The following is a 17,342-nucleotide window of genomic DNA, read 5'->3' on the forward strand; positions in this document are numbered from 1 at the left end:
ACAATGGAGATCAAAAAGAAGAAGCAGGAACAAAGAAAACATAAAGAGCTTTGTTTGCAGGGAGAATAAAATACTTTAATATGATAAATTCCTGTTCTTCTAAACTCTAAACACATGGCCCCTAGGAAATTGTTCAGTCGCCTGGAATTAATGTTGGGGGCAGCGAGGGTTTGTAACTGGCACACACACAAACTCTGAATCAAACCTTCAATTAAATGCTCTGTGTAACACTCGTGTCTCAAAGAAAATGGTTTAAAATATTTAGAATAGAAATTAAAAAAGAAATCCCTCTCCATTGAACTTCTGTGGCAAAACTATTACACCACTTCACAATATCTCTAACAATTAAAGTTATTAGTGCATTTTGCTCAGAGGCGTAATGAAATTAAAGTCATATGTTATTCCTGAGTTCATTCTAATTGATTTAAATGAGGGTCAGAATGAGTGCTAGACAAAATATTAATGCCATCAGTTTCTGTCTTAAGAGCATTGTGCACTGGTTTTTAATTTCTTTTATTAAAAAGCTTTTATATTTTCCCAAGTAATTTTAGTAATAAGGTATATATCTTTTTAATTTTGGCCAGATTTGTTCACCACAATTCAGTAATGCAACTGCCTGAAACAGTCATGCTATGCAGTGGTATATGTATGTATATATGAGGATTTATTTTCTTGTCTTTGTTGTTGCTTTTTTAATAGTCTTTGTCTTTTAGCTGGATCATCTGTCGTGTTCCTTCAGATAGCCTCTTTGATTTTTATTTTTTTATTTTTAATTTTATTTTTGAGTCGCTTTACAAATGATCAGTCTATTGGGGCACTGCTGAGATTTTGTCATTCAAAGATACATTGGTGTTCTTAAATGTATGGTTTGAAATGATCAAACATCTAACTGAGTCAATAAGCACTTTGTTGTTTACTCTTGCACGTGACTTCGTATCTTGAAAGCATGCAATTTTGTCTTTTAATGTAAGTCTTGTAAATGTCTCGTTTCCACATTTTATCGTTGCATTCACTTTTTATTCTGCTTTGTTTATGCACCTCTCAATCTGGATTAAGCAGGTCTGTGAATCTTCTCAATGCATGCAAACTGAAAAAGCCTGCTCTAAGGTGAGGGATCCTTAATAGCTTTGTAGTGTTGAAGTTCAGTTGTTTTTCCTTTCCATTTTGATTCAACACATAGAAAGTGGCCGTTTTAGTAAAAGCATTAACATGATAGAACTGTAATTATTATTGCCATTTTTAACATTTCCAGAAGTACATGTCTGAAACTTTCTCATCATTGATAAATGCATCACACAACTTAGATAATAATAACGTCAGTGACACTAACTGCATTATTTCATACTAACATAATTTTTATTATGGGAGTATTAGACCACATTACTGTCTCAAATAAGTTAAAAATTGTGCAACTAAATGTTATCTTCTTAAATAATTGCAAATGCTCTCCTTTCATATCACTAATGTGGAAGTCAAATTCTGGGATCCAGTTATACTCTTACAAACCTGTAAGTTAAATTATTTTCTGTCATTTTAAATTCCTCCTCAGGTGACAATATATCTCTACTGTAGCTGTGGATATAATCACTGGTGTTTAACAGTCTACCTAAAAAAATGTGTATAATGCCAAAACTGAGTTAATATAATGGAGTTATAATCCTTGTTTCCAACCACCAACTAATACTTTTCATTGGGCTTTTGTTGTTGTTGAAAGTCTAAAATAAAATTTGTCAGAAGATAGCATTGCTAATTAGCTTAAGCAGTGATGGACATAAATCATTACAGTTTAAAAGAATTTTACACCTGTGGTTAAAGTAGTTTTTATACTGATATGAGACTTCATTATTCAGAAAGAAGATAGAATTAAGCTTCTAAATTTTAGTCACACCCTTTCATTTCTTATCTTCCATCTCATCTTTTGAATGTTGACAGCTATAAAAATAAAACCCCAAGCAACATTAGTTTCAAATTGTTTCTGTAACTTATTTTTTTTCTAAGATTAGTATTCTTTGATAATGTCCTTAATTTAATTTTGGTGTAGGCTGATGTTGACGCCTCTTATCCTTAAAGAAGAAAATATGCATCAACATAAGCCTACACTGAAATTTTCCTAACCAGGAAAGGATGTCAAAATGAAGATTTGATCCTGACAAATCAGAGGATTTTTCTATAATTAATGTATGTAACAGTGGAAGGCACATGCCAATAAAGCTATTTAATTTGGAATAAACATTTTCAGTATCAAAGTTTTATTTTTTAACTGGAGTAGTATTAAATTGGATGATGTTATGAGATGTGGGAAGAATAGTTAAATATTAACAGTAAATTCTTTAATTTACTAGAGAAGGTTTTTTCATGCATTTGACATTGAGATGACTTGGATAATGTTAGTTTAGTGTAGGAAGTACACTTCTGAAATTAAGACAGAACTAAATTCTTGTTGCTGCATTTTCTCTTCCCCTATGAATGTATTTTGTTCTGTCTTTGTGTAATTTTGCATTCTGCTTGCTCTCTTACATTGCTTTCTCCACAGAAACACTTTTTTTTAATTTCAGCTTAATCATTTGAAGCTTGTTTTTATTACAAGAATGCAGCACTGAACATCTGTCCTACCATCGCATGTACCAGAAGGTTTTTTTGTCAAGCTGCCTGAGATGCACCTTAACATGCAGATCCACCCTGGATGGGCACTGCCTTCTTTTCAGAAGGGCAATTTCTTTCCAGAAAGACTCTGGTTCAGGTGTTCCCATTGTTTCTGTAGCTGAGTCTGAGTTGAGGTGTTGAAACATTCCCCTCCTTGCTGGTAAAAATACATGGGGAGCAGAAATAAGTTTGGGTTTTCTTTAAAGCAGATAGTGTACAGTTGCTAAACTAGGCATTTTTTGACCAGACAGAAAAGTCTTTCATGGTTTCTCTAGTTATGGAGAGCCAACTTACACCATACATGAAGTGGGACAGAGCCATAGGAGCTGACTGAGATGACAGGGTAGGGATAGCTGTTAGGGACTGCTGGGGAGGTTTGGAGTAGTCCTCAAGAATGAGATGAGTATTCTGGTAAGCAGAACATCCCTGAGGGTGTATGGAGGCTAAGGGGGAGGTGGATGGGGATGATAAAAGGTGTGACTAGGATAAGACTGGCCTTAAAAGAGCAAGTACCAAAGTTTTCACAGTGGGATGGAGGTTGTGGTTGGGATTTGGGTTGAGAGATGTGAACTGGAAAGCAATGATTGGTATCCCTGGTTTCTGGGGTGAGAGAGCTGCTGAAGGTGGTTGTTTAGTATGGGGATTTTGTAACTTAAAGGGGATATTTTCATTGTGCTTTCTGCAGGAGAGAAAATAGTACAGGACTGAAATGAGGGGAAATGAGACCCTGACACTGAGTCCTGTTGTTTGGCTGCTGCCATGGGGCTGATTCCTGCCTCGGTCTGGGTACTGCTGCCTGAGCCTCCGTGCTGCAAAGGGCCTGCAGCAACCTGTAAAGCATTACCTGCTTTGGGGCCTCACCCTTAGCTGCTCCCTCTCTTGCTAGGAAGCACTGCTTTAGGGAGAAGTGCTTTGGTCAATAATTTGTCTCCTATAAGGTGTAAGTTCTGAATGAGCTTCTCTTAATTTACTAAGTAGCACTGCTTGTGTTTTGGCTCCCATTTTTCCATCATGGAGAGCTGGATGTCTAAGGGTTGCCATAAAACCACACAGGAGCTCCCTTGATAGCTATCTTGGCAGGAAGGATGGTTGAAGAGTGAGAGGGTAGGATGAGATTTAAGCCTTTGAGAAACCTCCTGTCAGGACATGTGGGGAATATAACCTATTCATACATGTAACTAGGAAGCATACATTTTTGTCAACAATAAAAAAATGCAGGCTACCTCACCATTAATTTCAGTTTGGAGTATGTTAAAACTAGCTTTGAACCACCGAGTAATTGATATTGGATGAAGACCCAAAGTTAGCTTGCTTGTGTTCAAATTTTGACATACTTTTGGCATTCTCTGTAGTCTGGCTGGAAATGTCAGGCAATATGCTTTCTCTTTAAATCTTTCACTTCTTCGTAAGAGAATCCAAAAGTTCAGAAGTATGGAGTGGTAGTCAGAGATTTGAAACGTGACCCAGAAAAGATTGCAACTACTCTATGAAATTGGTTTAGCCCATCTTCTGTTTTATGATTAAGGAAAAAGCAGTGTGTTTGTCTCTGTTGCACCAGATACTCACCAAAACTCTTACATAGGCTCTTTAACAAATCAAGTTAAGATTTTTTTTTAATATCACAGTTACTTTTTTAGGGTTAGTGTTCTACTTGATACATTTCTCATAAATATTAATTGTAGAATATATACTTTTACACGTGCCACTGTGAAACTTGCTCCTTGTTTTATTAGCACCATTAAGAGAACCAGTTCAGCTGAGCGTGTGTCCCCAGGAGGTCGGAGGGAAAGCTATGGAGATTCCAAAGGGAGTCGCAACCGCACTGGTTCCACCAGCAGTTCATCTAGTGGTAAAAAGAACAGTGAAAGGTAATGTCATCTAAGTACCTATCCCCTTTCTCTGCCTCCTGCTCTAATAATGAAATTAGTTTCTTTAGTGAACTTAGTTTTTCTTGTTTAAAATATTGGAAGCTTTTTTTTTTTACAAAGCTCCAATTCTTGGACCAAAGTATATATTAAAACATTTGAAATAAAACAGGTTTTCATATTTAGATTAAATTTATTTGCCTTATTTCTAAACTATAAACAGTGTGAGAACTTAGAGTATCCCAGGAAAGTTCATAATTATTAAACATGCCTTTTCTAATATCTTAGTGGTTTCCCTTGATCTTTATGTTCCTGACAAGTACTTCTTTGAGTTTCTGGTTGAGGTGCATTGACCCCAGCTGGCATCTAGGTATCACACAGCCATTCACTTCCTGTCCTCCAGTGGGATGAGGAGAAGAAAATAGGAAGAGCAAAAGTGAGAAAACTTATAATTCAAGATAAAGGTAGTTTAAGAAGTGAAGGAAAGGGGAAGAAAAACCAGAACAATTGCTGAGAAGCATTCAGCCACCACATCCCACATGTAGATTGATGTCCAGCCAGTCTCTGAACTATGAATGCCTTGACCTGACAGCCAGATTAAATAAATGAAGAGAGAGGTTTACATGCAAGTACTGTTCAATGAAGCAGAATGAAGTGATGCCTATCTCTGTGTATCTTTGATCATGCTTCTCTGTATTGCTGACAGCACAGAGAAAAGAGGATATCTTGTCCAAGGGTTTCAGACTTAGGATAGCCTTGAACAAATAGCTGCTTCATTGAGGCTCATCAGTATTGTCAGTATAGGTCAAGCAGTTCTTTCCTGTATTTCCTAGTCAGAATTTAGTTTCGGCCGTTTCACTTGACCTCTTCTATTGCAGTTTCCTTTGCAAGAAATGGTGTTGATGGTACTGTTTCACTGTCTCACTGATGATGTGGCCATAAAAACACATTGTTAATGAAGCTCGACTAATAACTTAATTTACCTGCTCTCATTGGGCATCAGTGCTATTACACGAGTCATTATCGATGTTGTGGCACAAAATGTTCCTTCCTTTCTATCTCTTTAGCATATTTGCTTGAGTAAGGAATGACTGAGCTGGTTGTGTACTATATTACAACCCAAATATGGGTGATTACATTATTAATAGCTTGGTTTCTGGCCTATGTTTTCAGCTATGAAGCAAGACAGCAAGTGTGCAAACTATGGAACTTAGAATAAGTTATGGATTGGGATAAAAGGGCAGACTAGTTAGGGTGGTACTTTGTGGCTGTTTACTACAAGCTGCCTGAACAGGAGGAAGTGCAAGGGGTCTTTTACAGGCAGCTTGAAGCAGCCTCAAAGTCACAGGCCCTGGTTCTTGTGGGAGACCTTATCTACCTGGACATCTACTGGAGAAGCAACACAGCAAAGCACAAACAGTCCAGGAGGTTCCTGGAAGGCATTGATGACAACTTTCTGTCACAGGTAGTGGAAGATCCCACAAGGAATAGTGTGCTGCCTGACCTTGTGATAACAAACAGGGAAGGCCCTGTTGGAAATGTGAAGGTTGGAAGCAGCTTTGGTTGTCATGACCATGAGCTAGAGTTCAGTACCAGGAGGGGATGAAGCAGGGCAGCAAGATTTTAACCATGGATTTCAAAAGAGTTAACTTTAGCCTGCTCAGGAATCTTAGAAGAAGATGGGAATAGGACCTGCAGGGAAGAGGGATCCAAGAGAGTTGTTTGATATTCAGAGATCACTTCCTCCAGGCTCAAGAGCCATACATCCAGATGAGCAAGAAATCCGAAAAAGTGGGCAAGAGACCTGCATGCATGGATAAAGGACAAGGTGTTCTGGTAGACAACAAGCTGTCCATGAGTCATGTCCAAGTGCACCCTTGTGGCCAGGAAGGCCAGTGGAATTCTAGGATACAATAGGAAGAGCATTGCCAGCAGCTTGAGGGAGGTGATCCAATAAAAAAATCATAGAATTGTCAAGGTTGGAAGAGACCTTTTAGAGCATCAAGTCCAACCATCCAATTCTGCCCTTCTGCTCAGCCCTGGTGAGGCACATCTGGAGTGCTGTGTCCAGTTCTGGGCTCCTCAGTACAAGAGGGACATGGAGCTCCTGGAGTGAGTCCAGCAGAGGGCTACAAAGTTCATCAAGGAACTGGAGCAGGTCTCTTACAAGGAAAAGCTGAGGTAGCTGGGCCTGTTCAGCCTCAAGAAGACAAGTGAGAGGGAGCCTCAATGATGTCTACAAGTATCTGAGCAAAGGGTGTCAAGATAAAGCCAGGCTCTTCTTGGTAATGCTAAGCAATAAGTAGAGGCAATGGGCAGAAACTGATGCACAGAAATAAGAGGAAAAATGTTTTTACCATGTGGGTGACTGAGCACTGGAAAAGATTGTCCAGAGAGGTTGTGGAGTCTCCCTTAGTAGAGATATCTGAAAACCGTCTGGACACAATTCTGGGCCATGTGCTCTGGTACAACCTTGCTTGCTCAGGGAGGTTGGACCAGGTGAACAACTGTGATCCCTTCCAACCTGACCTGTGACTCAGTGAAAGGCTTAGAAAATTAAAGGAATAATGAAAAAATTTAAATACTCTCAGAGAAAATGTAATAAAATTGTTACTAAGGAAGATGTAATATTTACACAAATTAATATCTTGTTTGCATTCTGCATCTATACATGTGAATGAAGTTTTGATAAGCCAAAAGAATTCCAAAGGACTGGGCCTTCTGGTACTTATGGAAATTTGACTCTATCTTAGCATCTGAATTTTTTTTCCCTTAACATTTTTGTAAGATAATTATAAGGAAAAATCACTAATAGATGTTGGTTTTATTTTGTTTCTAAGATTTTTGTACTTCAAGATTTCTAAAAGACAAATATAACTGAAAAAAACTTACTGTAGCAATACATAATATCCATAAATAAATATTAATTTTGAGAGGAAAAGCAATCTATTATTAGTTTACTTAGGAACAAAATGTCTCTCTACATGTGCAGATTTGAACAAAAGCTCTCTATCCTTGTAGAGAATGTATATCTGCACACATCTGAATCAGCAAACCAAGCATCAACAATCTTAGGGACAAGTGAGCCTGAAAGGTTTGAACGGCAAAACCAAGCAAAATCCATAATGACCAGTGAAGGGACAGCTAAAAAACCAGCTCACTCTAATTTAAGCTGCAAATTCTGTAAAGTGTTGCAAGAGTGTGTAACTTCATGCAGCTGCTTTGCCTTGATGAAGTCATTAGCATGGAGCTGCTGTTTTCTGTATTGATCTCCTGAAATGGTTGGATTTTTTTCCTAAGGCTTTGCTTTTTATTTTAAATCTATGTATAACTTCCTACTCTATCATACATATCAAATTGTATCAATGGCCATTATGTGGTGACCTCATTGATTAAAATAACTTTATCTTCTATAAACAAACCAAACATCTTATGGATAGTTTTTGTTAAAAAACAAGTTTCTATACTTAGATGGGTAGACTTTTTTTCTAGAATATGAACAGCAATTATTTCACCTACCAATGGGGAATCTCATTGCTTTTCCAATTTGCTGTAGTAATTTACTATAGTTTTTGTAAAAGTTTTAAAAAACATGATCCTACAGTGCCCTTACTCTGTGTATTTTATATTAAAAATTGCATTAGATCAAGTGCCCAAAAGATGAATTCAGTGTGCGTTGTACAGTGGAAGATCTACAGGTCAAAATCTAAAATAATACAGTGCTTTGCAAAGTCAGGTTTATGGATATATCTCTGATCCTGCTACCTGTTTAAGGTGACAGTTATCTGAAATTAGTTATATGTTAAAGCTACTAAACACATGAAGTGAAACTATTCATTTATTCACTTAAATTAAAGAAAGCTATGACTTCTATTAGCTATATAGATGTACTGTGTGCTTGAAAATTGATTCCAAAATAGCTGAGAAATAAAAACATTGCAACAAAATAATGGTTATCTGCAAAATGTTTTGGTTTTCCTCTATGCTTGACCACTGTACTTGAGATGCATTTTTAATTTTTACATACTGTTTCAACAGAAACTCAATGGATGTGTCATTTTGCAATTGTTAGGCCACAAAGGGTTGAAATCACTTAGGATTTGGGGAGAAGGTCCAGCACAAGAGGCATGCAATGGTTAACTAAAGGGCAAGTATTCCAAGGAACTAATCAAGAACACGTGTTACATTGCCTCAACTGGTGCTCGTGATGTTGGTACCACTGTGAAAACAGTCATTGTGTGGTTAGGGACTTTTCCCCTCCTTTCTGTCCCATGCAGCCTGTTCAGCACCCCAGCTTTCACCTCCTTGAAGAATGAGTGTCCTTATCCTGTGGAAGAGGCTGGCTAAAGACTTGCCTCATGCTTCCTCTCAAAACTGAGCAACCATGCAAAATAAAAGCAAGAATTATGGGAAGGAAAATGATGATTCTGTACACTGGGACTAAGACTGTCCCCTGAAAGCTGACTGTATGAGTGAAAGAGTGAGGAAGAGTGTGTTAACCTAACCATCTACTCACAGTCTGTTTGTATCCTTGACCTCTTTGCATCCCTTCCAGCTTGAGATATTCCATGACTCTGCTTTTGAAAGCCTGTAGGTTTGTAGGCTGTTATGCAAAGCCAGAATGCTATAGAAAGCTCTTTCAAGAAGCTTTAAGGATAAGATGACCATAATCTCCCATGCTACTGTGAAGTGTCCCTACTCCTGTAGCTATCAGCCAGGAGTAAGCCTTCCTGAGGGTTAGTTAAGTAGGATGTGACTCAAGTTCAGGGAAAAGGGTAGTCAGAGCTCTGAGCTGTGTGTGGTTAGGGTTTGTATAGTTAGGAAGTACAGATGATTTGCTTTATTACTGTCATGAATCAGCCTTTCACATTTGCTTGATTAGCTTGAATAGGTCAGCATGGTCTGTTCAGAGCTAGGGATGTTTTGTTTCTAATATGGCAGCATTTCTGACTAGTGCTTCATCCCATAAAGTTTTTTTGTTTTCTAAAAATATCTTCATTTGTAAGAGAAAATGTTCATCTTGGTGTTAACAATGGCGGCACATCATGCTATTTATATAAATGACATTGGCTGCGTATGCCAGCTTGAAGCATGTATTTTGATGCATGATTAACACAAAGGCTGATATTATGGAAAGTTGCTAAATCAGGAGTAGAATCAGAATTAATTTGGTTTGGTTTGGGTTTATCATCAAGTAAAGTATTAGTCTCAATATAAGTGTCAAACCAAAGCAAAGGGAAAAATACAATAGAATTATTTGCTACATCTTTCATTTTAGTGAGAAAGAATCTTTTATGCTTAAAAAAACCTGTGTGCAAAAATCCAACACAGTCTTGTTTCTTTTTTTGATTTCTCCTTACTGCCCACTGCAGTCTAGAAGAGGGTGTTGAGATGGCATCAAGCTGTAGGAATACTTCATACTTGAACATTTCTCCATCAGAATAATGGGGGGTTCACCCATTTTGGGATCACCCTAAGAAACTTATAGCAGTTATCTTATGCTTCAAAAATTTTATTGCATTAAAAAAGAGGGAACTGGGAAGAGAAATAACTGGATAATACAACTTTGTGTCCCTTCCATTCTTCATCAGAAACAACACTCTCAAACTTGATTTACAGACGCAAAGGACAAAAACAACAAATGACTAGAAACAAATTTCTTAACAAAGATTCTTTCCTTTTGGCCAGGGTAGTGCTATCCAGAGAGCTTCTCAACATGCTGTATGTATTTTCCCCTCAAGTTTTCCCAAATATTTTCTCATGACAAAAAGAAAACACCCGTTTCTAGTTGTCTTGCAGGCAGCTGTGCAGTGACAAATAGAAGATATTTTAATTGTGGTTATGTGCATTCTGTGTTTTATCAAGTACTGTCATTCACCCAGGAACAACTGGGCAGTTCCATGCTTTATGTGAAGTCTTTGGAAAAAGCAGGATTCAAACTTTGATTTGCTCCTTAAATCCAGGCTGGAAACAAAAAGTGATACAGCTGCTCGTGGCCAGTTTCTGTGCTCTCCTGTAATTGGACTAACTTTGCAGAAGAAGAGAATTTGGTAGTTAGTAGAGGAAGATCTATAATTTTGAGAATGTAATGAGAATTGAATGTAAAGTGCAATCAAGGATGTTTACTGTTTTCAGTTGGTTTTGCCTGGGGATTTACTTTGTAAATAATTTAATTGAAAAAGTATTTTTATTCATACATGCACCCAACAAAAATTTATTTTATTTTTACTTTTATGTCATATTGATACCTATACATGTGCAGACTGTATGTGCATGCTTTTAAAATAGTAATTTCTTCATTATTTTCACAGCAAACCCAAGGAACCAATGTTCAGTGCAGGTAGGAACTTTTCAAATTTTTAAGCAGATAGTAACTGTGATTGGGTTCCCCCACTAGCCCCCTTTCTTCTGTGGCTGCCTAGAAATTTGGATTGGGAATCTAAACATGATACTTACAGGCTGCTGCTGATATAGTATTAAAAAGTTTATCAGTTCACTATATCTTATTGATGCAATAGATTTATTTTACAGTTGAGATTCTTTGTAAGAAGACAAGGACAGAAAAGACCATGTCTTCTTACTCCACGTATGTCTTCTCTTTCAAAGCAGTATTAAGGTTTTGGTAATTAAATCAGTGCCAAGTTCATGTTAATCATAAAATGGTGCCCTCTAAAGATTGCTACATCTGTCCCAAAGCCTTGTAAGGCAATTTGTCAAATTACAAATAAAAAGGTGGTTTGTTGATTACCAAAACTACAGTTTTGGTAATCTCTCTTTAATTTGAAAAGCACTTCAATTTTTTCCAACTTAGGTATTATCCCTGCTGAAAGATTTTGAAAGTGAAATAGTAGGTGTAAGTGAAAGCAGTGTTTGTTCTTGTCATTAGACAGTTAAAAGTTTTGAAGAGTCTCGATAAAAATATGAAGCTGAGTAGTGTATATAACAGTTATTTTCATTCTGAAAAGTCAACAACAACTAAAATAAAGATTTCTTTTAGCAAAATAGGGAAGAGAAAAAAACGTGTTGATTTATCAGATATATTGTATTATTTTTATGCATAGTTCTGTGACAGTAATCATACATTAAGCTGAAAAAGTTGGAGATCTTTTGTTTACTGCATGGATTGATCAGCATCCAACAAAGCTTTTAAGCCATATTTCAGGGTTTAATGTAACTGATTTTGAAGTCAATAATACATGAAATTAAATAAGCTCTTAAGTCTCTTGTGACAATATATTCATGCTTTGTGTCCCTTCCATAAAAACTGATGGTTTAGAAAAAGAAAACTTTTGATTTGCACAGAATACGCTTTCCTGGCCTAATATTTCTCCTTCCCTTATACCATGTAAAAAAGGTGTTTGTAATATTTTTTCTTTGCCACTTTTCCCATAGATAAAAGTCAGTAATTGAACAGATGTGACACTACATTGATGTCCTTCTCACCTAGACAAAATTCCTACTGAAATGAATGTTTTTTTCTAAGAAGGTTATACTTGGTATTTTACTTAAGTATATGGTTGCATAATGGAGTTTAAGCCAGTGTTTTAATGGTAGAACCAAACAGAGGCCTCTAACTGAGGAAAGAGGTTTAGAAGGTAATTAACCAGTGTATGGCTCAGTGTTTTGTCAAGCCCCAGGTTAGCCTGCAGCAGACTAAGACTGGACAGTCTCTAGAGCAGGTATTTAGAGAGTTATTGTATTCAAACACATCTTTATCTAGCCCTTCTGTCTCTGTCTCTGTAATCACAAGGGAAGCGCCGTGTGACACACTGCAAAGGTAGGCTTCACTTCCAAAACCTCATAGCTCTCGAAGCAAAATGGCTCTGGTGGAATAAAAGCTCAATATATATACAGCTGTTTTCTAACTTGTGTGCATTTTGCAATGTGAAAACTTTTCTAGTTCTTTTGAGTGAAACAAAAATGTTATACCATTTATTATATAATCTACTGAATTATAACCCTCAGGTGCACTTTAATTGTAATAATGGGTTATAATTTACATTCCTGTGGACTTAGTCCTAAGAATTTGAATTAGAAAAAGAATGTTGAGAGAGCTATATGGCAACATGTGGATGTTCACTGTGTTTGAAATGGCATTCTGCACTTCTGCTGAAATTTGTATAGAATTTGCCCCTTTGTTGGCTGTTTTGCTGTTAGCCTAACATGATCATAGGAGCCTTTGTTTTTTCTTGCTTTTTCTTATTGAGTAGATTGTAGATTTTTCTGAATCTTAAATAAACAGACCTAGGCCTACAACTAATTTCTTGTTGCTTTTTGCTTAGTGTCATAAAGCAGAGTTACATTTGGTAAACATTCCATGTTGGTGTCCAAAGCTTTAGTTAAGTTGTAGTGTAAATATGCACATTTTTGATGCATGTTTATATCTGTGATCTAATCACAGATTTATCTGCTTTTTAGAAATAGCTGTATCCTAACAGTTTTTCCACTAATCAGCGTCTTTCAGCTTTGCAATAAATGTGAATTTCATAAAGCAAAAAATGTTTGTTCTCAAAGCAAAGTCTATTAGAGAGTCTCTGCCTCTGTGTATTCTTTGTACAAATTTATACCTGCAGTCAGTGGTGGTCTCTTTTGCAGATCCCACTGGCATTGATGTCCTTCTTATTTCAGTTCATTAACTATTCATTTATGGAACAACAATATCAAATTTACAAAACTGCAGATGTGAAAGATACATTTGTCTAAAAGTTTCACTCTTGGTCTGTCTTTGTAGTTTGATGATTGTTTGTCTTTACATCTATATCTTTACATTTAGAACTCTACTGTCTTATCAACTTACTTAAGAAAAGTATGAAAAAGAGGAGATTGATTGTGTAAATGATGTATTTGGGTTAGGAACAAAAACTAGTAGAGATGGAATATTACCAGAAGTTAGAAATAAGTACACAATATGACCTCTATGCCTGACCTAATCAGGCTAAGTTCCTCTTTATAGTTAGGAGAGAGACATACACACATTCTGAAGGCATAATTCATATACTTGTTGTAATATACTTGATATAGTTTATTTTCCTAGTCTGGTGTGACTAGGTCAAATGCTCCCACTGTAGATGGCTAAATGCAAGTTTTATGAGTCCTGTAAGCTTCAGGTGAGAAAAGCAGCTTGGTGAATTAAACTTTGGTTCATTCACAGCCTTTGTTAAGTACAGCCAGTAGTTGTCATTGCTGAAAATCTGTTGACTTCCAGTGCACCAGCATCAGCAGTGTTGGCACGTGTTTGAAGCTCATTAAATAGATGCTGCATGCGCATACAAATAGTGCTGTAGTGCTTTGCTATTTAATGCTCTACCTTCTATTTTATTTTCCAATACAGATATATTGGAGTATATTTTAAAAACAATTCCAATATTCTATCATTTTAACAGACATCTTGAAGTTCCAACCTTCTGTCACCATTATTTCATCATTATTATTTCTTCTTTTTAACATTAAGTTTTCTGTTGCTTTCACTTTATGTGTGTGTTCTGTAAATGAAGCTAGAGAGACCTAACTGTAACTTTACTGTGACAGGTCAGGTAGATCTCTTTCCCATGTGACTTAGTGTAAAGACAAAATACACATCTAGTTAGGTAATACAGCATTGCTATGATGTTTATTTGTTCAATCAATAATTCTTATTAATTTAGTCAGGATTTGTAGCATATGCTTATTTCAAATTAAAATAAAGCCTTAGCTTTCAAATTTAAAAAATAGTGGTATATTTGTAATGATACTTAAAAATTCATAGCATAATTTAACAGTCCTAAATTATATTATTTTTTTTCATTTACATGATTTTTGTTACTTTTGCCCTTCCATTTCCTCTGTGCCCACGATTATTCTGTCTAGTAACTCTACAGATGTCACTGACTCCAAAACTGCTTGATTCGCATGCGAACAAGGCTGAACCCCTTGATCTGCCGATGGAGCAGCAAGAGCCAGCACGTTCTGAATCTGGACAAACTTCATCAGAAGTTCACAGGACACCCACTTTGGCCTTGCCACTTCCCAAAAGTCCTAGTCAGACCTTCATGGCATTTCCCAGATCTCCTAGTTTTATAAGCCCCATGAAGTCCCCAAGTCAGTACTTCCAGATCTGTTATTAATCTCTGCTTCTCTGCCCCAAAAATATTTCTTACCAGTTCAACAGATTACTTTTAGTATTTTCTTCTAGAAATGTTTACTTCTGTCAGCCAATTGAGTTTTTGTAGCTTCTCTCCTGTATGTCATTTTCCTTTCTTTTAATGTGCTGTCAATGTTGTCATTCTTTTCTCAATGTTTAGTAATTCTTAAAGCACATATCTTTTCTGCATGTACATCAGCATGATTCCTCTTACTAATTGTTTGTGTTCCTTATTTTGAATGTATCTCTAACACTGTATCAAGTGTAAAGCATATCTTTACACTGGGATGCAAAGAATGCGACTGAGTGTTGGAAAATAATTTAGATGCTGATGCTCAACTGTAAACATTGATTAAAAATAAAATTAATTTTAAGTGGCATTTCTGCGTTAATTGTAATCTTTGATGTATTCCCCTTAATTTTGAATATTTAAAAAACATAATATTGTAACATTTTTTAAAAATTCAATTTCAGACCTTTCTGTTTTGTAGTTCTTCATGACATTGTTTAGTTCTAATTCTGCTACTCAGAATATTTAGAGGAAGAAGGGACTTCATATGTTTTTTAAAAAGTCTGCTTAGTGACTATGATTTAGGAAAAAAAACCCGCTAAATTTCTAAGTTTGAGATTGCATGTCATTTTATAATTGTAATGCACCGAACTGTTATGTGGGAAGGGATGGAGGAGCACTGGAATTCTCCCCAATGGCTTTTTTGTGTAACATTAAACATTTCTGACCTTTTGTAGAGGAAGGATACGTAAAAATGTTTCTTCGTGGACGTCCTGTTACCATGTACATGCCCAAAGAGCAAGTGGAATCTTACAATTTGGAAGCAAAAGTAGAACTACCAGCCAAGAGGCTTAAACTGGAATGGGTGTATCCTTTCTGTGCTGGAGGACTACTGGAAATCAATCATTCCATAATGATTTGGGTTAAATAACTTCTCGAGCTAAAGTATAGCAGGATTAAGGTCATGGGGTTCATTTAATTGCTGAAGTGACATTCCATTGAAAATAGGTGTTAATTTCTTGAGGCTGCTGTTCTTCACCTTGTAAAGTACAGGGTGGCAGCTTAAGAAAGATTTTGCTTAAATGTTGCCTGAAGGTTAAGTCTGAAGCATTCTAATTAGCCAAGGATTAAACTAGGCATATCATAAGAATGTAGTGAGAGGGAATTATTAATTATAATATACATAAGACAAGCTCAGGTTTTTTTCTTAGCAGTAAAATCATTAGTTTAGTTCTTAGCAGTAATTTATCATTTTAAACTGTTTTATAAAATGTACACCATTGTCCTTAAGAGGATGGTACATTCAGCTGGAATAAGCCCTGAATTGAGTAGTGCTGTGCAACTGATACATGCTTAGCCATGAAATTTATACAATATAATATATAAAATAATATTTGGATTTGTATCTTAAGGGGGCTTAAACACCACAAATACTGAACAACTAGGTTTTTCCACTGACTTCTATGAATGGACACAATTGCAGAAATCTAACTTGAAAGCAATCAGTGTTTCATGACATAAAAAAATTTTCCTATTTCACATTTAAGTTTAATGATAAAATATATTCTTTATTTTAAAAAAGACATTTCACTTTTATATAATCTTATTATATATAATAGATGATTCAAGATAAAATATAAACACAAGAAGATCTGAGTTTATTTGTAATACCTATTATCTTTAGAGAGATGACATCTTCATAAGGTTTTCTCTTGAAAGAAAAATCTCTTTTCTGGTTGCAGTGAAAATAGGAAATTACTTTGACTTCATAAAAGAAGACAGACTGCATATAGTCTTTTTCAGAGTTGTATAAATAGAACTGCATGTGGTTTCAGAATGTTCAGAGTTTCCAAAAGTCCCTTTGTATTCACAAGAGATTAATGACAGATTTAGTAACCATTCTTATTATTCCTATTGCAGCTGAGGCTGTATGTTCTATCCCATTCTGCTGGAACTGCATAGATAATGCATGCACAACTAAGTGAAGATGAGTTAAAAAGACAAAAAATCCATAAAATTAATAAAACAGGTGAGATTACAGTGATAAATGCTGCTTGCAGCACTTTACCATCTTAATTGTACAGGTTCTCACCATTTATCACCACAGAACTGAATGATCTCTTTTGCAGTTGTAAGGAGCTCTTCACTCAAGGGGCCTAAGGATGGTAAGGAGGAAGTGTTAGAAAGCTCACTGAAACAACAGAACACCCAAGCGTGACACAAAGCAGAATGTCATTAGCAGCATGTAGGTGGAACCTGACATCAATATTTCAGACTATTATAAGAAATTATAATTAGAGTAGGTCATGATTTCAGTCTCATTAGTTTCTCAGTTAAGCTTATTTAAATGACTGAATATTTGCCAGATGGATTATTATTTTTAGTTTGAATATTCATATGTCCTTCCAGATGTGTGTCCATATACCCAGCAGAATCCTGTCTAAGGTTGTCTCAGAATAGAAGAGGTGTGAATTAATAAAACAATCTAACTAACCCTAGATGGTTATTCTAAATGTTATTGAGGAGGAGGTAGTTTTTTTTCCAAAAATACTGTGCTAGCTTCTTCTGTTTCTAATTTATTTGCAATTAAATCCAATCATGATATCCATACTTAATATTTATAACAGTGGAAGGTATAGAAAGACAATTAAAAGTTTATGGGAGATTTAGAAAGACAATTTAAATAATTTTATAAAAAGGGGGA

The 17,342-nt window shown here is 36.0% G+C and overlaps 1 protein-coding gene across 7 annotated transcripts in view; it reads left to right on the forward strand.

Moving 5' to 3' along the window:
• The window catches only part of EML1 (EMAP like 1), a 121,442-nt gene that overhangs the window by 79,440 nt on the left and 24,660 nt on the right, over nucleotides 1–17,342 (forward strand). Inside the window, exons 4-8 of one of the 7 annotated variants that reach the window (XM_031066349.1) lie at nucleotides 1,057–1,107; nucleotides 4,377–4,511; nucleotides 10,820–10,848; nucleotides 12,259–12,285; nucleotides 15,376–15,505. In XM_031066349.1, the coding sequence (XP_030922209.1) occupies nucleotides 1,057–1,107; nucleotides 4,377–4,511; nucleotides 10,820–10,848; nucleotides 12,259–12,285; nucleotides 15,376–15,505 (372 nt within the window). The remainder of the gene's footprint in view (nucleotides 1–1,056; nucleotides 1,108–4,376; nucleotides 4,512–10,819; nucleotides 10,849–12,258; nucleotides 12,286–15,375; nucleotides 15,506–17,342) is intronic. The other 6 variants (XM_014311852.2, XM_031066350.1, XM_031066352.1 and 3 more) reach the window with 6 other exon arrangements.

This window comes from Geospiza fortis, unplaced genomic scaffold, assembly GCF_000277835.1.
Source record: "Geospiza fortis unplaced genomic scaffold, GeoFor_1.0 scaffold23, whole genome shotgun sequence".
NCBI classification, from domain to species: domain Eukaryota; kingdom Metazoa; phylum Chordata; class Aves; order Passeriformes; family Thraupidae; genus Geospiza; species Geospiza fortis.